Consider the following 21,931-nt stretch of genomic DNA (forward strand, 5'->3'; position numbering starts at 1 on the left):
GTGCAGATAAAATTTTGAAACAGTGTTTTCTTACATATTTTCAAAAAAGTTAGCTACCCAATAATCGCTGCAGTATTGGTACTTCAATGACCAACACTAAGGTTATATGATATTGTTATTTTCAAAATACTCTATAATGATCAGTCCAATGTTCACTGACATATAAACAGATAAAACTATCTATCTAAATCTAGTTAAAGGGTGAACTTAGACGCTTGTATTGTTTTTTCTTATTTTTTGTATTTAATTTAAATGTACCACATTAGTTATTGAAGTTTAAGAAGAAATTCTGCAATATAACTCTTTAACACCACTGTCAAGCTCGAGGTCAAACCTCTACGGGGTGTTTCATGGTCAAAATTGACATTTATTTCGTTGGTAGTCTAAATTCAAATTTTCAGGACTACACCCTTGTAACGACATTTTCAACTTCAAGAATTTGTTGTTAAATATATATATTGCTGCTGATTAAAAGAGTACTATAGTCAAACGTCAAAAATTTAACTAAGTATATCTACGAGTTGATTAATTACTGGATTTTTCATTCATGTTGGATATTGTCTGATTTAAGCCTGCAAAAACTGGTGAATGAAAATTATTATGCCCGGAGTGTGATTTTTTTTTTTTGACACTCTATATCTCGAAAATGGTGCGTTTGCAAATTCATATTAATAAGATTTTTTTTTTCTTAGAATGAGGGAAAGAATCACACCTTTCATTTCCGACATATGTTTTGAAACACCCTGTATATCTTAAATGTTAAAACATTACTTACTGGCAGAGAGTGACCTACAATCTATAGGCGCTATGACTTATTTCGCACCAGGTGAAATAAACTTTGTAACCGGGTGCATCATTAACATTGAGAAAATTTTGAAGGAGCGATTCCCTGCAAAAGAGTAAGGGGGCCTTCTATTATAATCTTATTTCGAAAAACGCTTTCTGTCGGAGTTACAACCCTAAAAATGGATAAGTTAAAATTCAGATTTTATTTTAGTTCTCATAGTTGGAGAAACACAAAAGATTGCAATTTGTGATGCTACTTTAATTGATATTTTTAATCATCTGCGACACCCTGTATATTTAACTCGCAGAGCAGTTGCTTCCCACAATGTCTTTAATTACAAATGAGGCATTTAATAAAAAGAAATACTCTCAAGTTCATGATTGCGGCTCACGCTACAGGATCCCAGTGATGTGGAGTCCAGAAAATCTAGATTTACACTTTCAAAGACCTCTCCCCATGAATCATTGGAAAAAGAAAATCTATGGTATCGCCAATTTGCAATTTCAGATGTATATAGCGACTGAGCTATCTTCGCCCACGTCTTGTATATAATCTCTTAAATATAAATTTGTCTTTTTCTGGAAATATGTCAACTAGCAACACTAAGTTGAAAATTCTACCAATACTGCTTCATTGATAACTTCAGCAGAGTTTAACATCTGGAGCATGAATTGCCATTTTTTGCCATTAATATTGTTTAAGCCCAAACTCAGAGGTATAAAAAATTAGTTAAAGAAATTGAAAAGCAGCTAAAGAGGTTCAGAGGACTATACTAGCGTCCTTGTATACAGTGTCCCTCTAAAGTCGTGCACAAATTCATTATTAGGTAAACAAAAGAAATTATTAAAAATTCCCGAAGCAGGTTGATTTTTGAATTTAATTTACTATTTTTTCAAATAATAATTTAATATACAGGGTGACCTATGCTCGAGTAATGTCATCACATTTTTTTTTTAATGGAACACCCCACTATTTTTCCAATTTTCGGATTGCCCTAAAAAATATACCACAAGTTGCTTCAAATTGTTACAGGGAGGACAACAATACCCAAATTATTTACAAATAAATAAACGTACTAAAAATTGAATCAAATCACCACATATCATTTTAAAATGTCATTATTTTTTGCTATAATTTCTTTGATGCTTTTTTAATTTTATCTGCCTGATAGAACGTGCTCGTGTATTTCTTGCAGGCAATCATTTTTAAATAGTTTGTTAAGATTGTACAAGTAAATTCATTTTGAATGATTCTTCCTTAAAATATTGAGTATTTTTTAATTAATTAAAAAACATGATTCTCAATAAACATAATTGTCGGTACTGGTCAGATCGCAATCCACATTGGATGATGGAAGCACACACTCAGCATCCCCAAAAGGTCAATGTTTGGGCCGGAATTGTTGGTAATCGAATTTTGGGGCCGTATTTCTTTGAAGGAAATTTAGATGGTGCAAGATATTTGGAATTTCTTCAGTTCCATTTAGTTCCTTCCTTGAGTGTTCTATTTCCAAATGAAGAAGATCCAGATTTGCCCAATGAAACCATTTGGTTTCAGCAAGATGGTGCACCACCGCACTATGCCAGCGCTGTTCGCCGCTATTTAGATGACGTGTTTCCTCATCGGTGGATTGGCAGAAGAGGACCTAAGGAATGGCCCGCCAGATCACCAGATTTAACACCGCTCGACTTTTTTCTTTGGGGTTATGTAAAAAGCAAAATATACGTCAATAAACCAAACAGTATTAACGATCTGAAGGAACGAATTCGGCAAGAAGTTCGAGCGATCCCGCCTGAAGTCATTGGGAATGTACAGCAAGAATTTACTTCCCGTCTGGCCCATTGTTTGGCAGTAAATGGTCAACAATTTGAACATTCAATTTAGGTGTTTCTGGTGATTTGATTCTATTTTTAGTACGTTTATTTATTTGTAAATGAATTTAGTATTTGTAAATAATTTGGGTATTGTTGTCCTCCCTGTAACAATTAGAAGCAACTTGTGGTATATTTTTGGCATCAGCTCAGTTAGGGCAATCCGAAAATTGGAAAAAAGTGGGGTGTTCCATTAAAAAAAATTGTGATGACGTCATTACTCGAACATAGGTCACCCTGTATATTAAATTATTATATGAAAAAATTATTGTAAATTAAATTCAAAAATCGGCCTGTTACGGGAATTTTTAATAATTTCTTTTGTTTACCTAATAATGAATTTGTGCACGACTTTAGGGGGACACTGTATAAAGATAGATCCAACTAACCTGGCAAGAACCTCGGCGCGTCTACCTTCACGTTCAGCAGCTGATCCAGCGGCTTGAGCCTCAGACATGGCGCCAGATCGTCTTCGTGGAGATCCCCGTGACAGCCCGTGTGCCCCGCGACGATCCTCTTAATCCAGAGGGGATCCCGCTGCAGCGCCCAGGGGCTCAGGCCCGAACCACTTAACAGAATGACGCGGTGTAGCAGTTCTGAAACAAATGGCCGCCATTCGTTTAAATTATTTTAAAGGGAGGTGTGGGTTCTCGGAGCTCCCGTCTTGTGACAGGCGTAGGTTGAGGAAACTGTTAATAAACACATTAATTATTTACGTTTTGCGGCTGTATCACTTTAAAAAAAAACTGTACTGGAGAGTTTATGATCGGTTTGTGACTGCTTCTCTCATTATGACAGATGTTGATAGTTCCCTAGTGTATGATGTAAATTTATTTGAAAATAAATGCTAAAGAAGGTCATGAAATAGGAGGGGTAATAGAAAGTTTTGCCTCTAACAATGGAACAAGACACATTAACATCAACCCACTTGCACTACCTACATTGTCTTTATTTCACCAGACAAAATGATTTATCTTCAAAATATGTACCAATATCCTCTTCCAATTCATTCTATAATCGGGTATCCTTGGTATACAGGAACTTTAACCATCGATAAATTAAATAATTAATAATAATTTCACTTTAAAGTATACACTTTTTCTTCCAAAGGCTTCCTTTTAGAGATATAAGATATAAATATTTTTTTTTTGGTTTTAAATTTTATTATTTTTTCACACACTATGAAAGCCATTTGTTTCATATTTAGTCTGAAGTGTACGAATAAAAAGCTCTATCGATTTTACAAATTACTGTGAAAATAGATCAATCATAGGCGTCCGTAAGGGGCTTTGATAACCCCCATTTTTAATAATAATTTCTAGGCCACCGGAAATTTTTCAAAATGAATATATTTTTTCACATTCCAGTTTATTCTGCAGCAAAAGGGACTTCTTAAGGATTCATTACATGTGAAATGGTTCAGTTTTTCAAAGTAATACAGAATAAAATATTTAATATCGAGAAACAAACAGAAATAACAATTTACAATAGAGAACAAAAGAAAAAGTATCACAACAAATTTTCGAAATGTTGACCTCAAACCTTAATGCATTTCTCACATCGCCTAATTAAGCTTAATCATATCGGGGTTGTATTTAAAAGTTTTACAATTATTTTCAATTCTTCTTCTTAATATTTCAAGAGTACCTACATATTGGTGAAATATACACCCTTTCTTTAATAAATCCCTAAACGAAATAATCCATGAGATTTAGATCTGGCGGTCGTGGCGGCCAAGCAATGGGACCGGTAACAGGTTTTCTATGATTAATTTTCAAAATACGCCCGATCCAACGACGTGGATAGTGCTCCCTGAGCCACTGATTAATTTGAAGGCTATAATGAGCCGGAGCGCCATCCATCTGAATCCTTGAAAGTAATGGTAAATCGTCGAATAAAGTATTTAAATCTTCTTTCTTTGAAGAACATCACCATTTGCAATTAATCCATAAGAAGCCATTTTTCTCAAAAAACCAAGCATTTCATTAAAAAATAGTAAGAGACTTTTTTGCTGTAGAATAAACCGCAATGTGAAAAAAAAATACATATATTTTGAAAAATTTCCAGTGGCGTAGGAATTATATTAAAAATGGTGGCTATCAGAACCCCTTACGGACGCCTATGATTGATCTATTTTCACCATAATTTGTAAAATCGATAGAGCTTTATATTCGTACACTTCATACTAAATATAAAATAAATGACTTTCATGGTTTACGAAAAAATAAAGAAAAACCTAAAAAAATGTTTTTCAAGAGCATATATCTCTAAAAGGAAGCCTTTGAAAGAAAAAATGTACACTTCAAAATGCTTTTATTTTGAGGAGATCTATCGATGGTTAAAGTCCTAATCATAAAAAGTGAATCATCATGTATAGGTACCTAATATTAGGAAAGCCAATTTTCCCCTTTTATACTATTTAATTTCTGTAAATAGGTATGGCTAATACAGTTGCGCCAATAAGGGTTGTGATACGTTTTATGAAATACTAAATGCAACTATTGAAAAATATGTTCTACGAAATATAATATCATCCCGTAGATACAAGTGACAATTTAAATGCTGTTAAATATTGCTCGTATTTTAAACTGGTTCTATGAAGGATATTTACAGATTAACAGTTTTAACGGAGTATATTTGACACCAAATGTATTTCTAAAGTGTAATGACCTATTAAAAAGCCTTATGAACGAATCATAAAGATCTTTGACCTTTCTCTTGCTGTAGGAGTTTTATTACTAACATTAAATGGACTTAACCAAACAGTTTGGTTTTAATAAAGCCTTCGAATGAAAATTTAATAGATTCTAACAACTGTGAAACTGTAAATTATTCAAATGCTTCATAAATTTTCTTGCTAGATCTCATGTATCCTTTTTTAAAACGTTTTCACCTTAAGAAAATTTCATTTTGTCAAAATGCGCAATAAAGCTGTGACACTTTCATTAAGTACACCATAAACGATATTAGTTTCCAACCATGAAAACCTTAGTAAAACTAATCGTCTAAAAGCAAATTCTTTTATTATAGGTTTTGTCAAGCTCTGTAGGCTTGCACAGTGATAACAGTACGTTTTTCATAGTAAGTAAGAATTTATTGATCATTTCTATGTACATAGTCAGCATTAATTTCTAAAAAGTCTCCAACACTATAATAATAATAATATCTCTACTCCTCATTCTAACCACGAGAATTAGCCCAGAAGTCGAAGACTAGTGCGGGAGAGGAAGCGGCATATTATTATTAAGCAGGCCGCATTACACCATTCAGTGCAGGAATGAGGGAAACCTGGAAAACCTCATTAATTAGGGGGGTGGTCAAATGCCAACCGGTGTCAACCTCTCACATTGACCCAAGCCAACATTCTTCCACCCTACCATACCTGCACAGAGAGTGCCAATCCTCGGTATAAGCATAGCTAATCTACGGTCTACCGGCCGCGGGAATCGAACCCGGGCAGAATTAGTACACATTGGCTACCGACCGACAATAAAAACAGTTATACAATAAAAAGTTTTTACACAATTTATGGAACTCGTTAAAACTTAATTTATCCACATCCACGTTATTACCCCTAAAATAACGCGAATGGCGTTATATAATGAAATATTCAATTTATTATTTTGAGTGATACAAATTCTGGAAAAGTCCGTAACGAAATCATCAGCATTCCTGGTATTATACGAGTGAATACCAGAATGTTTAGGAAACATGCTTCTATTACGGTGTATTTGCAATAGAGTTTCAAAAATATGTATACAAGCGGCATGATATTGCCTAAATAAGGTTGACAAGGGGTACATCCGCAAGAATGCGTACCGCTGATTTTTGCAAAACAGTCAATCCTATTGATTGAATTATCCCATAAGTTAAGTGTCTATATGAACTATAGTAAAATACCCTGTTCTTAAAGTATCCCCTGAGAGAGAATGTTGAAGCAACCTCATTAGAATATTTGCGACAACCTTGAGGAAAGTCCGTCTACTTGTGATGACAAACCTAAATTAATCAAAATAAATTGCAAGTAATTTGGCACTAGCTTTTTGAGCCCGTCTATCAAAAGTAAATAACAAATTCTGTGTTTTGGTATAGTTTAATTTTAATAGATTTGATGAGAACTAATTGCTCAATTTGGGACATGGGTTGACCAGTGTCGTATCATTACAAACAAAATACATGAATTTTCACGAATGGAAAAAGGCAAATCGTTAATATAAACGAAAAACAAAATTGAGCCTAAAACAGAGCCCTGAGGGACTCCGGTATTTATGGGGTGTCGACCTGACTCATGATTCATGCTAACATAGGAACCGTAATATTCTAATTTGTTAAGCAAGATATTAACATTAACACAATCGATGGCTTTAGTTAGGTCACACATTGTAGTCATCGTACTAATTCCGTTATTGAATCCATCTACTATCTTATCCACTACTTTCAGTGACGTCTAACGTAGATTTATCTTTACAAAAATCAAACTGAGAATGTTAGAAAACTATTAATTTTTTCGCAGTAGTTAACAATACTACACTTGATAATTATTTCAAAGTCTTTACTGATTGTAGGTACTATGGATATGGGCCTGAAATTGTCAAGGGCACCGTGATAACCTTTTTTATGTAAAGGAAGAACTTTAGTTATCTTCAATGAGTCAGGACACTTACCCTCATCAATACATGTATTAAATAATAATGCAAATGGTTTAACCAATGATGATTTTAGTGCTTAACTATTTAAATAGCAATAATAAACAACTGGATTCCAAAAATTATTTGCATAAAAAATGACGATGCAGGTTTAGGTGCATTGTTTAAAAAGGAAAAGCTATCTCCATTAGCTTTATTAACTGACTAAAGGACTATATCACAAATGGAGACGAAATAAGCATTTAGTTTTGAAAACCACCTGAAGGTATGTTCTTTGGATTTGTTTAGTTTTATATGTTTATGCTCCTATCAGCACAGATGTGAGATTACAGATTTATTAATAATTTTATTTTGAAAAAAACACAAAACTAACTACTAATTCCAATTGATATAACCGTGACTTTAAAATACTTCATACACTAATTAGAATACATATTCAGATCACAGTAGTGTGTATCCTTTGGATAGAGAATAGCATTAAAATGATCCTGCTGCGTTTTGGTATTATGCCAGTAATAAAAAAGGCATTCTAGAATCCCCAGGATAATAAACGACAACAGTATGGCATACACGAACCAACAATCAATTCTAGCTATGTGAATCACTCCGTAGAAAAAGTGTATGTCATTGAAAATGCTTTTATTAATTCAATAACTGAGGCAGATGTGATTATCGAAAAAAAATAAAAGGGAAAGTAACTTCGGGGGCTGATGGAATTCCAAGTTTCTTTGTTAAAGATTGTTGTAGTCTGCTAATGCAGCCGTAACTTTTTTCGTATAATTTAATACTGAAGTCCTTCATAATATTTCGAAAGTATAAAATCCTATGTTTTGTAAATATTGTTACTTTTCCAAATTTCATTATTGTTGAAATAATAATCCCTTTTAAATTTAAGACAAGTACCTATCACTCTGCAGTGTGTTTTATTTATAAACAGCCGAAAAAAGTTCTAAAGCGCGTATATACGAGAGAGTCGAAATCATCCCCTTTGTCGATCTGAATTAAAAACCTCTTTTGATAGAATAGAACGAAGCTCATCACCAAAACAGAAAGGGAACTTTATTACGTGTGCCCTGATAGTTTAGTTTTATTTGAAAGTATAAAAGATATTTTATGCATTATGCTATTTTCTTGTTTCGTATACTCGTGTGCATAAAAACGCGATTCTAAAGTTGTTAAACTTTATATTTTTATTTTTCTTATTTACAAAGGAATGTATATAAGAGCTGGGAGCAGCATATTTCAGTTTATTTCAATGTTTACTAAAGCGAAAGTTTTAGAACTGAGGAAAACATTCACCCACTCCGGTTATTTACTGGTTTACACAAGTAGTTCTGAGGTCGTCGGCCCTAAAGGGTCAGCAATTTTGAAACAATGAAAGTGTATATTTCTCTATTCGCTTTATAAAAAATAATGACAAAATAAATAAATAAAATTATTAATTATATGTGACTGTAAATGTTACTTTCATATGTGAAATAATTAAAAAAAAAAGAATTGAAAGACTGAAAAGATAGATCCCAACAAATAAAGTATGTTTTATTAGTTTAGTCTTGTTATTTGTATAGTTTTGGAGAATACATAACAAGTGCAGATATTCTTTCGAATATATCGACATGCACCATACACACGATGCGACATTTGTTTATGTTTCATTAATATTTGACAAGTGACTCCACCATCTGGAGCTGCATTTATACCCGACCTAGCACTATGTACTGTTGTACACTGCGTTGAAGACTAAAACTGATTTTTGTCAAGTTATACTTAAAAACTTATTCTAAATTGATATAACAGTTGCTATAATGTTCCATCATTTACTGCGCAAAAAAAATTGTGTAATTTTATAGAGTAGGGAATGTAATTAGGGAAGAGTAATCGCTAAAAATGGCTCTGTTTCAGTTTTAATTACTGCGATAGAAATCCAAAAGCAGAACTAAAAACAGAAAAGACGCAGAGATTGAGGTAAGACGTACACCCCACCGCTTAATATGAATTACAGGCGTCGGAGTCGCGGTGCTCTGGGGCAGAAACCTAGCCGTTGCCGTGAAGAATAATTAAATACCGAAACCGAGACATGTGGCTGCTCCTACAAGGCACAATCAGAAACGTCGTGTCGTTTAATGGAAATGTGTCATAATGGAGCCGTGTAGAGATCGTTGCAATAATTATATTGCGGCGCCGCCATCTGCAACTAGTAAACTTGTGTACCGCCTTGCGGGATTTAATATATTATAGTTTGCGAGAGCACAGATGCTCTAATCAATCAGCCATTTCCAACGTTAATAAATTGACGTCCGAGTCATACACACCAGACTGATTTATTTTACGGATATTTCGTTCTCTTGATGCAGCAAACTGAGTCGGTATGAAATGGACAACAATAGGATTGTTTCCCACTTTTATTTAATCAATTACTTGACTTCCGATTGTCTCGTGCAAAATAAAGTACAAAATATTTAATTTCGAATACTGCATCTCATGACGTAGTTTGTGCAGGTAAAAGAACTATTTTTCTAGCGACTGTGTGCAGTAGTACGTTTATTCTGCATAATGAAGCGATCAAATTTAAATTTTCGTTGCTCATATCTTTTTAATGTGTAATGCAATGTGCTCGACAGAAATGTATACCATTGGTATATTAGCAATAACAGAAACAAACACAAATCCGTGAATTGTTAACCTAAAACGTCATCTCCACAGCACAGGTATCGATAAGGCTTTTGCTTGAAGAAAACTTAACGAGAACAAATTTCTTTGTCCTCAGATTGAAATATTAATACCTTTTGTGCATATGAGGCAGATGGTCTCACTCTAGATGAATTTGCCTCAGTGGTTCTTCACCTGCTTGTTCGGCATCTGCAATCGCATTTTAGAGGACGATAAACTATCTGTATCACATGGCGAATTTGTGTCCGTTTCAGTTTCTGTATATTCACTGTCACTCTTTACTCGTGCCGCGTTAGTTATAACAGCCTTTTGCGATGTGAGATAATCAGATAAACTGTCATTTATATGCTGTTGTAATGCATCACTTCAACGTACGGTATCTTTGACACCTTGTTTTCGTCGAGTGGTCATCTACCAGTAACTTCAAAGCCACTGAAATATATCTTTTGGTATGGAACTGCTGTTTAGTATGGGTCAATTTCCACTCCAAAATTATTTGCCCTCGTGATAGTCTTAGCTGTCTAAAAATCTCTACGCCCAATGGATGACACAAAAGCTTCGTGTTTGGAGGGACTATAACTTTTTTCCTGGAAGTTTCTTGGCATAATTGTTAGCATTTACCAATAAAAAGATTGTGAATTTATCCCGTCATGTTTAATTCAAGCATTTCGTGGTCTATAGAAGTAGCAAGGTACTAGGCCACATGTCATTACAAACTCTTCAGATTTTATGTGATTTACTATTCCTTCGGGATATTTTACATTTCTTCTGCATATTCCGTTTGATCTTCCTAGATCGTCACATAAATTGGATTTATCGTAATTGAGAATATCTAAAGTTTTCTAATTGTTAAAATATTCAACGATTGCATTTCAAGACAAGGAATTAACATTTGAAACAGCGCATTGACAGGCAACTACTGCATTCAAAATGTTTTTCTGGTACGTTATTGAAAAATTTAAAAACCATACTTCCACTTCTATCACCATGTAAATAATGTTTTATAAAGATACGTACAGAAGTGAAGTCATACTTAAAGGGAATCCCCATTCACCGCATTTAACGATTGTTAAAATCAAGGTATTTTCTTCTTGATAAATGTGTTAGGTAGGAAGGTACCTATGTTTCTTAAAACAATTCCAATAATTTTCTCATTATCAATCTAATTTAATTTTTCGTGAAGACCTAAATGATAGTACTTTGGACCCAAAACATTTATAGATAAAAATGCAGGTGTATATTTGAGGTAAACTTTTATCTTCCTGAGTGTCTAAATACAACAACAATTTTAAAAAACTATAACCACGGAACAAGTTTTCTTTCAAAGGTTAGTACCATACTCCCGCTAACGGATGGAAATCGTCTTAGAGTTCCTGAGAAGATGTTATCGCTAACCTACTTCTCTGACTGGTGATTTTCAATAAGAGATGATGAACGGTCATGGTGATTAAAGATTCCTTATGCTTCAAAAGTTCCTTGTCTGAGGAACAAAAATGCAAAACCAAGTAAATCAATTTTTGTTGAACTTGAGCAGAATATATTACTTTATTCCTTGCACCAGAAACTAGATTATAATTTTCCGAAAGTTTTTGACGCTATGGTTCCAACCTCAGAATTGTTTCACGGTAAGTATTCAGGATATCCTAACCTAAGGCGCAAAAAAACAGGGCTTTTCACTATAATTGAAGTTATGCTACATCGCGAGGTAATTTTCCCCCACAAAACTCTTTATGGCATTTGAGTATACTGTCCGTACACTTCAAAATTCATTTTGAATTATTTGAATAACGTCTTTCCTCTCCATGAAGTCCTTTGTTGAAATTGAATAGTTATTCGTCGATATTGGAAAATTCAGTAGCATCAGGTGAAGACCCAAAAAGAGAGAAGAATCGAATTACAAACGCCTAAATTCTCGCTAGTTCTTCAGGTTTTCGAGGTCGCTGATTACGAATCTGTAGAGGATCCAATGTGACGGATGAAATAAAAAATATACCATTTTTTGCTACTCAATTTCTAAATATCGACGAATGAGCGAAACTTCTTAAATTCAACAGATGATTTCTTGGAGAAAAAAACAAACATTGGAACGATTCACAAAGTGTTTTGAATAAGAAGAGCAGTATTTTCAGATGCCGTAACAAGTTTTGCGCAGAAAAATTTCCTCTGAATACATTTGAAGGAAAAAGGTTAGAAGTTTGACACCATTGAGTATGAAAATAATTGACCATTGAAAACAATTTTATGTCCTTGTTATTGTAAAATGTTTTATTTAGAAAACCATTGGCTACATTCATTATTATGAACAGTCACCAATCTCTGCTAAATAATTTATTTTAATAGATGTAATTAAATATTAGAGACCGCCCTCTAATCATATACTCCTTTGAGGTATTTTCAATACTCCTTGAGTGTTCACACACGCCGTACTGTTAATAGCAAGTTTCACCTTACCTGTGAAAAGCAATCAAACGGTAATTAACTCATGGTTAAAGAACACATACACATTAATAAACAACCAGGCTAATACGCTATTGACAGTTTTGGCAGAGCCAATTAATCACGCTGTGGATATGACGGAAGTACTTCCTATATCAATACTAGGAGAACGGTGACGTGAACCCGATAACATCGTCAATATTTCTATCAAGCATCAAACAGATATGGAATTCCATCAGTTGAGGAAATTACCGACAACTGGTTACACAATTTGAAGTAATAATAATTATGTTATTAATACTATATTATACCAGGTGATGAAGAAATGCTTCACACCTAAACTAGAAAAAGAAAAATATACTTTTTGTTTAAATCTCATCCTCTACTAGTGATGTTTTGAAATTTTGGAAAGAATAATTCTGCTTTTCTTACTGTAAGTCAATGAATGAATGGGTGAATAAATGAATTAGTTAATTAATTAGTGAATTAATTAACAACATACGTAACTGTGGCCCTTGAGTACATATTAATTTATAGAAACGAAAGAATTTATTATTTTTATACAATGTTTGATATTTTTTATTAATTATCTATAATTATTAATTAACTATAAATTATTATTATATAAGGAGTATTTCTGGAAAGATAATGGATAAAACTTACACCAATTTAATAGACTCCTGACGAAATAAAATATATGGTAATTCCACACATACAATTCATTTCAATTTTGTAAAAATAATAAATGACTAACAAACAGTATCGAAAAAATATTAAAAAAGTAAGGTTAAAAGGTAAGGTAAGTAAAGAATAAGGGAAATTGGTTTCAATAAGTTTGACAAACTTTCAAATTTGTCAGAAAATAGCAGTGATACCAAAATAATAAAATGATAACTAGGTACCTAAGTTGTACAAATTTGTATTTAAATTTAAAAAAATAATAGGTAAGTAATTTAAAATAGTATTGACAGAATTATTAGAATTTCGTTTTAATTTTTTTCAAATTTCTAAAAACTTCTAAAAAAATCATTTTGATAAAAATTTTTAAGGGAACATTATGAAGAATGTTACTACTTTCAGCGCGTGAAAAATATTTTCCAACGTTATTCTTTTCCCAAAGTCGATAATGAAAATATGTATAACGCCTTTATGAGCGTAAATAAATAAATCAGTTTAATTAAAAGTTAAGAACTAATTAACTACATCAGATCCTTAACTAGCTCTAAAAACAAGGATCAAAGAACTAAGTAGATAATGTTGATGGCTGAAATAACTTCGAAATATTAAAATAATGTTCGTACCTTTTTCTTCCGTTTTAGTTGATGAAAGTTTTAATTAGTAGGAAACAAGTTTGTGAGTTGTAAGATTACACAGTTCATATATTTAACATTATACCTGAATGCTTTATTGTTTAAAATGTCTCATGTTCAGAAAGTAATAAAAAAGGCAGATAATACTGAGTATTTTGAAATTTGTCACCCTATTTTTCTGTAAGTAACGAACATATTGCGAACGGCAACTTATTCGGTGTATGCTATGGATCGACGTTCTGTTTTTCTAAGCCGTTGGTAATTATTTGTAGACAGAAGGTAAACCAATTATTTATTGCATGAATATATTTGGACACCAACCTACCAAAGTAATTAGGTCATAATTGTAGTTAGTAGTCTTTTTTTATTTCGCTTAACGATAGTTTTAACTAATTTCATTAAACGGTAGTGTTTATTCACTGAGTCATATATTCCCTCTAATCTAGTGAAACATTACTTTAAAATCAAAAGCAATTTACCTTGGTTGGTTGTTAAACACTTAGGTAACATGAGAGTTTATCAAAAATACAAGCTGTACGCTTATTTCAAATTACTAACAAGCTCAAAACTTTACCTGAAACAGAGTTAAAAGGGCCTCATGCCAATCTGTGCAAGAGTTTTATTAGGTAACAATCTTGCAATAAAAACTTCAAAGCATATTTTTTATTTTTTATTTTTTAATTTTATTTTAATTACAATATCCAACGGGCAATGCCCAGTTACAGGATAAGGTTACAAACTAAAAAAAAGTAATAAAAATAGGTGAAATAGATAAAAACTATTCTTAAACAAAATAAATACCACAGAACATAATATCTAAAACAAACGGGGAACAGACAGATAATATTAAAATGCTATAAATACAACAATACAAACAAATGCAAAAACATTTTGATTGACTCTCGATATTGATCGCACAGAAATATCTTATTCAAATCATATTACATGCTTGATTTATCTTTAATAAAGGTCCAAAGTATGATAGAACAAAACAATCGTCCGTCTAATTTTTGTTTGATGTAACAGTCTTAACAATATGTTAAATAATATATACCTACAAAAACTAAAAGATATTTTATAACAGCAAGTTTCAGAAATAGCAATAGATAACAACATAATAGTTCCAGTCAGTTCGAGTGATCGATATTTTGAAAATATGTGGGTTAAAATATTAAACTAAGCCACATACAGGATATAATGACCTACAGGATGTTACAGAACTATCTTATCACTAATACCTAAATACCTTAGTTATAAAAGTTACCAGTTCGCATATAATTTACTATGGATCAGCAAAGCAGACTTGTGTTATTTCAATTATTGAACTAAATGCTCTATAACTTATAAAGGTAAAAAATATATACTAGCTACATAATTTGAAACGGATTGTTATATCGGATTAGAATATAGTAAATTTTTTTTGTAAAATCCTTATAGCTTCCAAGAAGAAAATTATTGAAGTTGTAGTATTTACAACCTTTACATCGCTGGACTACTGTAGTCTTTAGCGTCATTCGCATTGTGCACGTGGCCCCAGGCGATTGCAAATACTGAAATCTGATTTTAATATTAACGTTTTTGCTAAAGTGTTTACATTAGTTTTTCAAGTGTCAAAAATAGCTTACGTGTATAGCAACTATGTGCTGATGGACATGATTTTAATTTATGATGAAGCAAGACAACATTTGTGTTATGGTGAAGCAAGACAACGTTTGTGTTAGTTCGAATAGTTGTTGTAACATCAGGTATGTCAAATTATTTGGTTAATTAAAACCACAAATTAGCGGCAAAGTTTGAATTTGCTGATATAAAATAGGTGTTATAAAATTTTATTTATTTCTCTTCTTGGGAAAGAAATTCTTTCAATTCTTTGTTCACTAATTTTTATTACACTTTGCCGCCGTGCGTGTGCTTTTCTGTATTATATATATGAANTATATATATATATTTCTGTATTATTTATTTGTCTCATTTTAAGTTACTATTTTATTTCATTTTTGCAACATTTACATGAAACATTTTTTAATTCCCTTTTTTCTAAATACTATATACTTTAACATAATAAAATAATTCCTTGCAGCTGTCTTGAAAAATTAATTTGGAATTTATAAATGGCCTGTACCTATTACCAGAATTTTAACTGATTAATTTAATTGTTTTATGTATGATCGATCTGTGTTCAATATAATATACATAAAAAGTATTTAATAGTTATAATTAAGGTAGCTTTTGGAATAATAATCAGAGGTGAGTACGCCAATTAAATATGCTTTACCTCTACCTTAGCCTTAGCTAGGAATCTTCGACCTGCCCTTGTTGTTCTCAGGCTAGGCTCTGTGGAGGCGGACCAGCTAATAGAAATTTCTGCTCCGCCCTGATGTTAATTTCGGATGGAATCTCTCTCCAGGTAATGACAATCCTCTCGGACGTTTCGTAGTGGCCTCTGCAACTGGTCGCATTTAATACTTCCAAATGTTTTGATGTTCTCCACTGTTGACATCTTCAGTGGTGACTACATTTGTAGTCACCACTGTACATTTGTACATATTACCAGAACATTTGTACCTATTACCAGAATTTATGGCTAGCTAATTTAATTATTTTTCGTTTTAAAACTTAATAACTTAATAATTGTGTTAAAATGTACCTACTAAATAATAGGAAAAATTTGTTTATTTGTCAAAAATATTATCTGCAATATTTTTCCAACACTAAGTAGGCTGCGGTTAGAACCTTAACATTTCACAGAAACCAGAAAATTTTAATAAATCCCCAGCTCTTTCATATGGAACAGCGTGGAGGTAGAAAAATCGTGTTTCTGCATATATTTGCTAATAAAATTTATACTTTTCGCTTACAATGCATCATTGGTTCTCTAGGACCTTATCACGCAGACCCGTGTAAGCATAAACGAGAAATGTCGCGGGCTTTTTTTCGTGATTTACAACTACTAGCGAACACATTTACATATGTTTTTCCCACTTGCGACTCTCGGCGGGTGGCCTACCCGGGATTGCAGTTAAAAACTAACCGAAAGTGGGATATAGGACGAAAGTTTGCACATTTAAATTCCACCCGGGCGGCCTCCAGGGATATCAAGTAAACATACCCTGTATGCGGCTGCTTTCGTTACAATTAAAGCTAACCGGGAATTATGCGACCTTGGGGTAAATTAACACGCGTTTGACTCAACTACCCCTAGCATGCTATTAAACATGCTGAACCGTAAACAAATTGGTAATGGGAGCTACAGAGGCGCTACATAAATTCTGCCGAGACAATTTATTTTTATAACTTGTTTTGCGAACTTCAAGAAAATATTTGAAGAGTAAACAAATCCAGGTGCGAAAACTCGATTGGTAGAAATGTTTTTCACAAATTTAATACTTTTTTCTTTTGATAACAACATTATAGTACAGTCACTGAAGCTGAAAATTAGCTGTAACCTCCGAATTCTTTGAAACTACATGGATTTGCATGAAAATTTAGAATAAGGCTCATCATAGGCTCAAGTTCAAAAGTGACATAAGCCCGATTGACGCTTACTAGTTTTAAGCATTTTATTGTGAAAAATCTTGTTCAAGCACAAATATTAAATAATGTTCTCGAACATGTTTTATGATATATTTGATCTTTTCGACCATTTATTTAACCCTTAAAAACTACCCTTATGAAAAAAATTATAAAAATTAAAGATTTGAAATGATTAAATCGTGCAATTATTTAAAATAAATGTTACCTTATAGCTAATAAAAGAATTTAATAAAAATTGTTGGAGAATCCAACAATTTTTTTTTATTTCGATTACAGTTAATACATTTATTTTGTATACCGCTATTGTCTTCCATTTTACAATAATATAAAGGCTTTAACAAAATAAAAAATATGCAAAATTATATCCAATCGAATATTATACTCTCTAGCCTTATCATAGCTTCAATTGATGTGAAAAGTACATATATGTAATGTCGAATATTTTAACCAGTCTTCACAATAATGATTTTTTTTAATTTTCAACATACAATAAAATCTTCGGTCACATATTTAATATTTATTTATAATTATTTTTAAAATATAGAAACGAATCATTCATCCATGAACAATGTAGAACTTAACCTCTGCTTGACTGGATCAGCTGTTAGCTTGCGCACGCGCAATTGATTTTGTTCCATTTGTTCCAAGGTGACATTGGGATACAATATTCGTACCATTGTGAGTCTATAGGCATACTATAAAGATTTAATTTTCAGACTAATTATGACAATATCGGATACCGATTAAAGTTCTCACAAGTATCAGTTCACAATACTATACCTAGCAACATAAAATGATTATTTTGAATATGATCCACCCATCGCAGATCTATGTAACTGCTATCTATGCATTGTAGCTTAAGACTCACTGATTATACGTGATTTTTTTGGTTAGTGTATCTCGAGAAATAGCCACAAAAAACCACTCTTCATTTTTTCAATTTTTTTTTCTCACTGTTTATATAATTGAAAAACTATGACAAAAATATGTAATATAATTCTTATCAGTAGCTTGCCGTTGGATTTATTCAAATATCTATCATAGTTTTATAGAAAAATGATTTTGAAGTTAAGGGTTGCAACCCCATTTTTTTTAAAATGAGCAAAGATAGAGCTCTAATAATTGGTCAAAAGTTATTTATTTCTATCAACAAGCAACACTATCAACTGAACACACTATTGTTAAAAAACACGCCAGTGCAGATTTCACGTGGAAACCCGGTGAGACCCTTTCAAGTCGATCGGTTCAGTTTCAAAGAATTCGGAGGTGAAAAGCTTCAATGACTGTACTATTAATAAGTTTAATTTAAGAACACAAACATACAGTATAGTGCCAGCCCTTTGAAAGTGTACAATTTATTTTTCTAATCTGATATGGTCTAATTTTCTTAAGTTTACTAAGTTTTTATATGTCAGTGTCATTAGTGAATCATTGATAACAACATCGATGTTTTACCTTGGCCCTCAAAGTCCCCTGACCTCAATCCCATCAAGAACGTATGGTGAAAAAAATCTACGAAAGAAACTTCCGTCCAGTTAACGCCGAATAACTTTGGGAGGCCATTGAAAACGCATGGGATGACATCACTGAGGATTATACAAGAACATACAAAGTGTTATAGACAAAAATGGTGCTTGGACAAAATAATAACTTTACGAATCTCGTTTTTATGATGTCGAAAAGTGTTTCGTTATTAGATCTCGGTGACGGCGAATGAATGGCCGTTAGAATGTATAATATATTATAGTATTGAAAAAATAAATAATTTTCTACCTATTTTAGATTTATTATGCTCATTAGAACTGGTATACTAGACACACATTACATTTGAAATAATGATAGCTGATTTGAACTTGACATTTTCAAGTCAGCTTCACCAATTATAGACAAGAGTCGTCCACTTTCAAAGGGCCGGCACTGTACATACAAATCGACATAAATAAGTTTGCGTCTGAGAGGATGGCGAGAGAAACGCTTCGGAAGTGTATTTGTAAGACCGTCATTACAAATCATCGCACCTACATCTTATTCCCTCTAGACAAATGTGTTCTTTCTTACTTTCGCGCAGCTCTACCTGAATCAGAGATGCGGTCTGAATACATACAAAAGATAGAAATAACACAAAATAAAACTATATACACTCACTATAGGCACGACTGTACATGTGGAAAAGCATAATTAAATTGTTAACGATGATCCGTTTAAATCCAATAATACGAGGATATAACAATTAACATTGGATACAAAGTAAAGACTGTTAGTAAAAATTATTGTATTATACAGGGTGTCAATGATAAGTTTTGTCAAACTTTAATGGCGTGTTTTGCCGATCAAAATAATCAACTTTTGCCCTATAAAAATTTTTGTTAGGACGCTTCCCTACGGAGATACCTACAATGTGTTAAAAGTTTCAAATATTTAAATTATTTTTCCTGTCATTTCACTGGCATAAAAGATGGAGTGCGCGAGTACGCGAGTGGCGTAGTTATTGGGGGAGTAGGGAAAAAAATATCGTACTCCACTGGTTTTTTAAATATGTAATTTTAAATGTTTTTAAAATGTACATCAATTTGTAGCAATAAAGTATTCTTGTAAAGTATTCGTATAATTGACTGGTCTTTAGATAATTGGTAAATTAACGTTCCAGTTTGTTTTTAACGCGTTTAGATCAAATCACAACACTTGCAACATCGACATGTAAACAGGACAGCGGAGGCAATCCTTCATTAAATGAATTGATAGAATTCCCAAAATACTTTGTGAGATCGAAACTTAGAGGTTATTAGCTATGATATCTCTCAGTAACTCCATGACTAACTGTATAAAATTTTTGTTGATTTTTATATTTATCTAGTTCAATAACTTGTATCTCACAACAGATAAAGCATTGACCGGAACTCTAAAAAGGCCTAAAAAATCACTACTTCATTATCGGGACATATTAAAGGACTAAAAATGTTTTGAGTAAAATCACGAAGAATTAGATATCATTTTCTCGCTGAAAGTTACTGTTTAAACAATTTTTTTATATAAAAACAACTTTTCGATTCATCTTTTTGGTAGAAGAGGTTATATATTTATACATTATCAAATAAATAAAGTACTAAAACAGCTACAGATGATATTTTATTCAACGGTTATAAATATACATTTTCTTTATTAAATTTGAGAAACGTTTACTTCTGCAGTATTTAGGTTATTTATAAACGTTTTTATTTTTAAATTGTGTACGGCTGTCTAATTTACCTCATTTTAGAAATGTGTTCTTTTCCAGCCATAATTCCCTTGCCCTTTAAATTCTTCCCTTCAGTCCCATTGACTAAAACATACAGATACGTCAGGAGCAGCGTCCTTATTTTCACAGATATGATCTGGAATTATCCAAGAAACAAAATGTCTCGATTAAGTCTGTTCGTTGAACGCCTCGAGCGTCACTTATTTTATCACGAGGCACCTAATTCAATCTGGAGCACGCTTCCAAACTTCCTTTGTCGAAACACGTACGAGTTTTTGTTCATTTAGTATAAACTCCTGAACTGGGGGACGGATGTTACCGCTTATTTGGGTAGGTTAAGAGGTTTATTTTGGGAACACAAAAATTTTTGCATGAAACAATAAAAGCCGCACAACTTTTTATGGTAATTGTTATTATTATAACATATTCTGTCGTAAATAAACTGGTAGGTATTATGTATAAAGTGCCAGGAGTTTTGACTGCTTTTATTTTAACAAGTGAAATGAAAATGGGCAAAAAGTACCAAATAGCACGAGTTTTAAACATAACAATTCTATAAATATGTACTTATTTATTTGCAATTAAGACTATATGAAATTAATACAAGCAACCCACAAATCAAATACATATATACGTGGTCCAAAGCTTGATGTTTTAATCGCTGAAACCGCAAAACGGGGCTTAAAATTATTGACAATTGAAATTGTTAAAAATTATTGGGAAACTCTGGAATCATCCCCGAGTTATACACTACGTCGTATAAGGAGAGGTGAATATTTGTCGACGCTTCTTTGTCCTGTTTTTATAATATACAAGTAAATTGCTAGTTGAATTTCAAATAATCAACAGATGTAATTATAGAATTATAAAATCATAGAATCATAGAATTATAGAATTATAGAATTGTAGAACTGTATATTTGTAGAATTGTAGGATTGTAGAATTGTAGAATTGTAGAATTGTAGAATTATGGAATTAGGGAACTACTGAATTACGGAACTATAGAATTATAGAATTATAGAATTATAGAATTATAGAATTATAGAATTATAGATTTATAGAATTATAGAATTATAGAATTATAGAATTATAGAATTATAGAATTATAGAATTATAGAATTATAGAATTATAGAATTATAGAATTATAGAATTCCAAACAGTTGTTGATTGAACAATTTTAAGTTGTCAGTTTGCATTAATGTATTGTTTCTAATATTCGGGTTGATGTCATTTCATTTAATTTATAAATAAATTCGACAAGGATGGCCCTAAGATCGAACCTTGAGTCTTACCTGACACTGATTCACCTCAGGTAAGACTGGAGAGAATAACTGAAATTTAGTGTCAAACCATAGAAACACAATTTCTTCAGTGGTTAAGTTTATTGAAAGCCTATGAAACAAGTTAAGTCTATTAAAAACTCTTGGCAGGCATCAACCCG

General features: G+C 32.3%; 1 protein-coding gene across 1 annotated transcript in view; it reads right to left on the bottom strand.

The window, feature by feature from the left end:
* LOC108917618 (neuroligin-1-like) overlaps positions 1-21,931 on the bottom strand; it is a 289,285-nt gene that overhangs the window by 146,324 nt on the left and 121,030 nt on the right. The window contains exon 4 of the mRNA XM_018724323.1: positions 3,048-3,254. Within this exon, the coding sequence (XP_018579839.1) occupies positions 3,048-3,254 (207 nt within the window). The remainder of the gene's footprint in view (positions 1-3,047; positions 3,255-21,931) is intronic.

Source organism: Anoplophora glabripennis, unplaced genomic scaffold (assembly GCF_000390285.2).
Source record: "Anoplophora glabripennis isolate ALB-LARVAE unplaced genomic scaffold, Agla_2.0 scaffold71, whole genome shotgun sequence".
Classification (NCBI taxonomy): Eukaryota; Metazoa; Arthropoda; class Insecta; order Coleoptera; family Cerambycidae; genus Anoplophora; species Anoplophora glabripennis.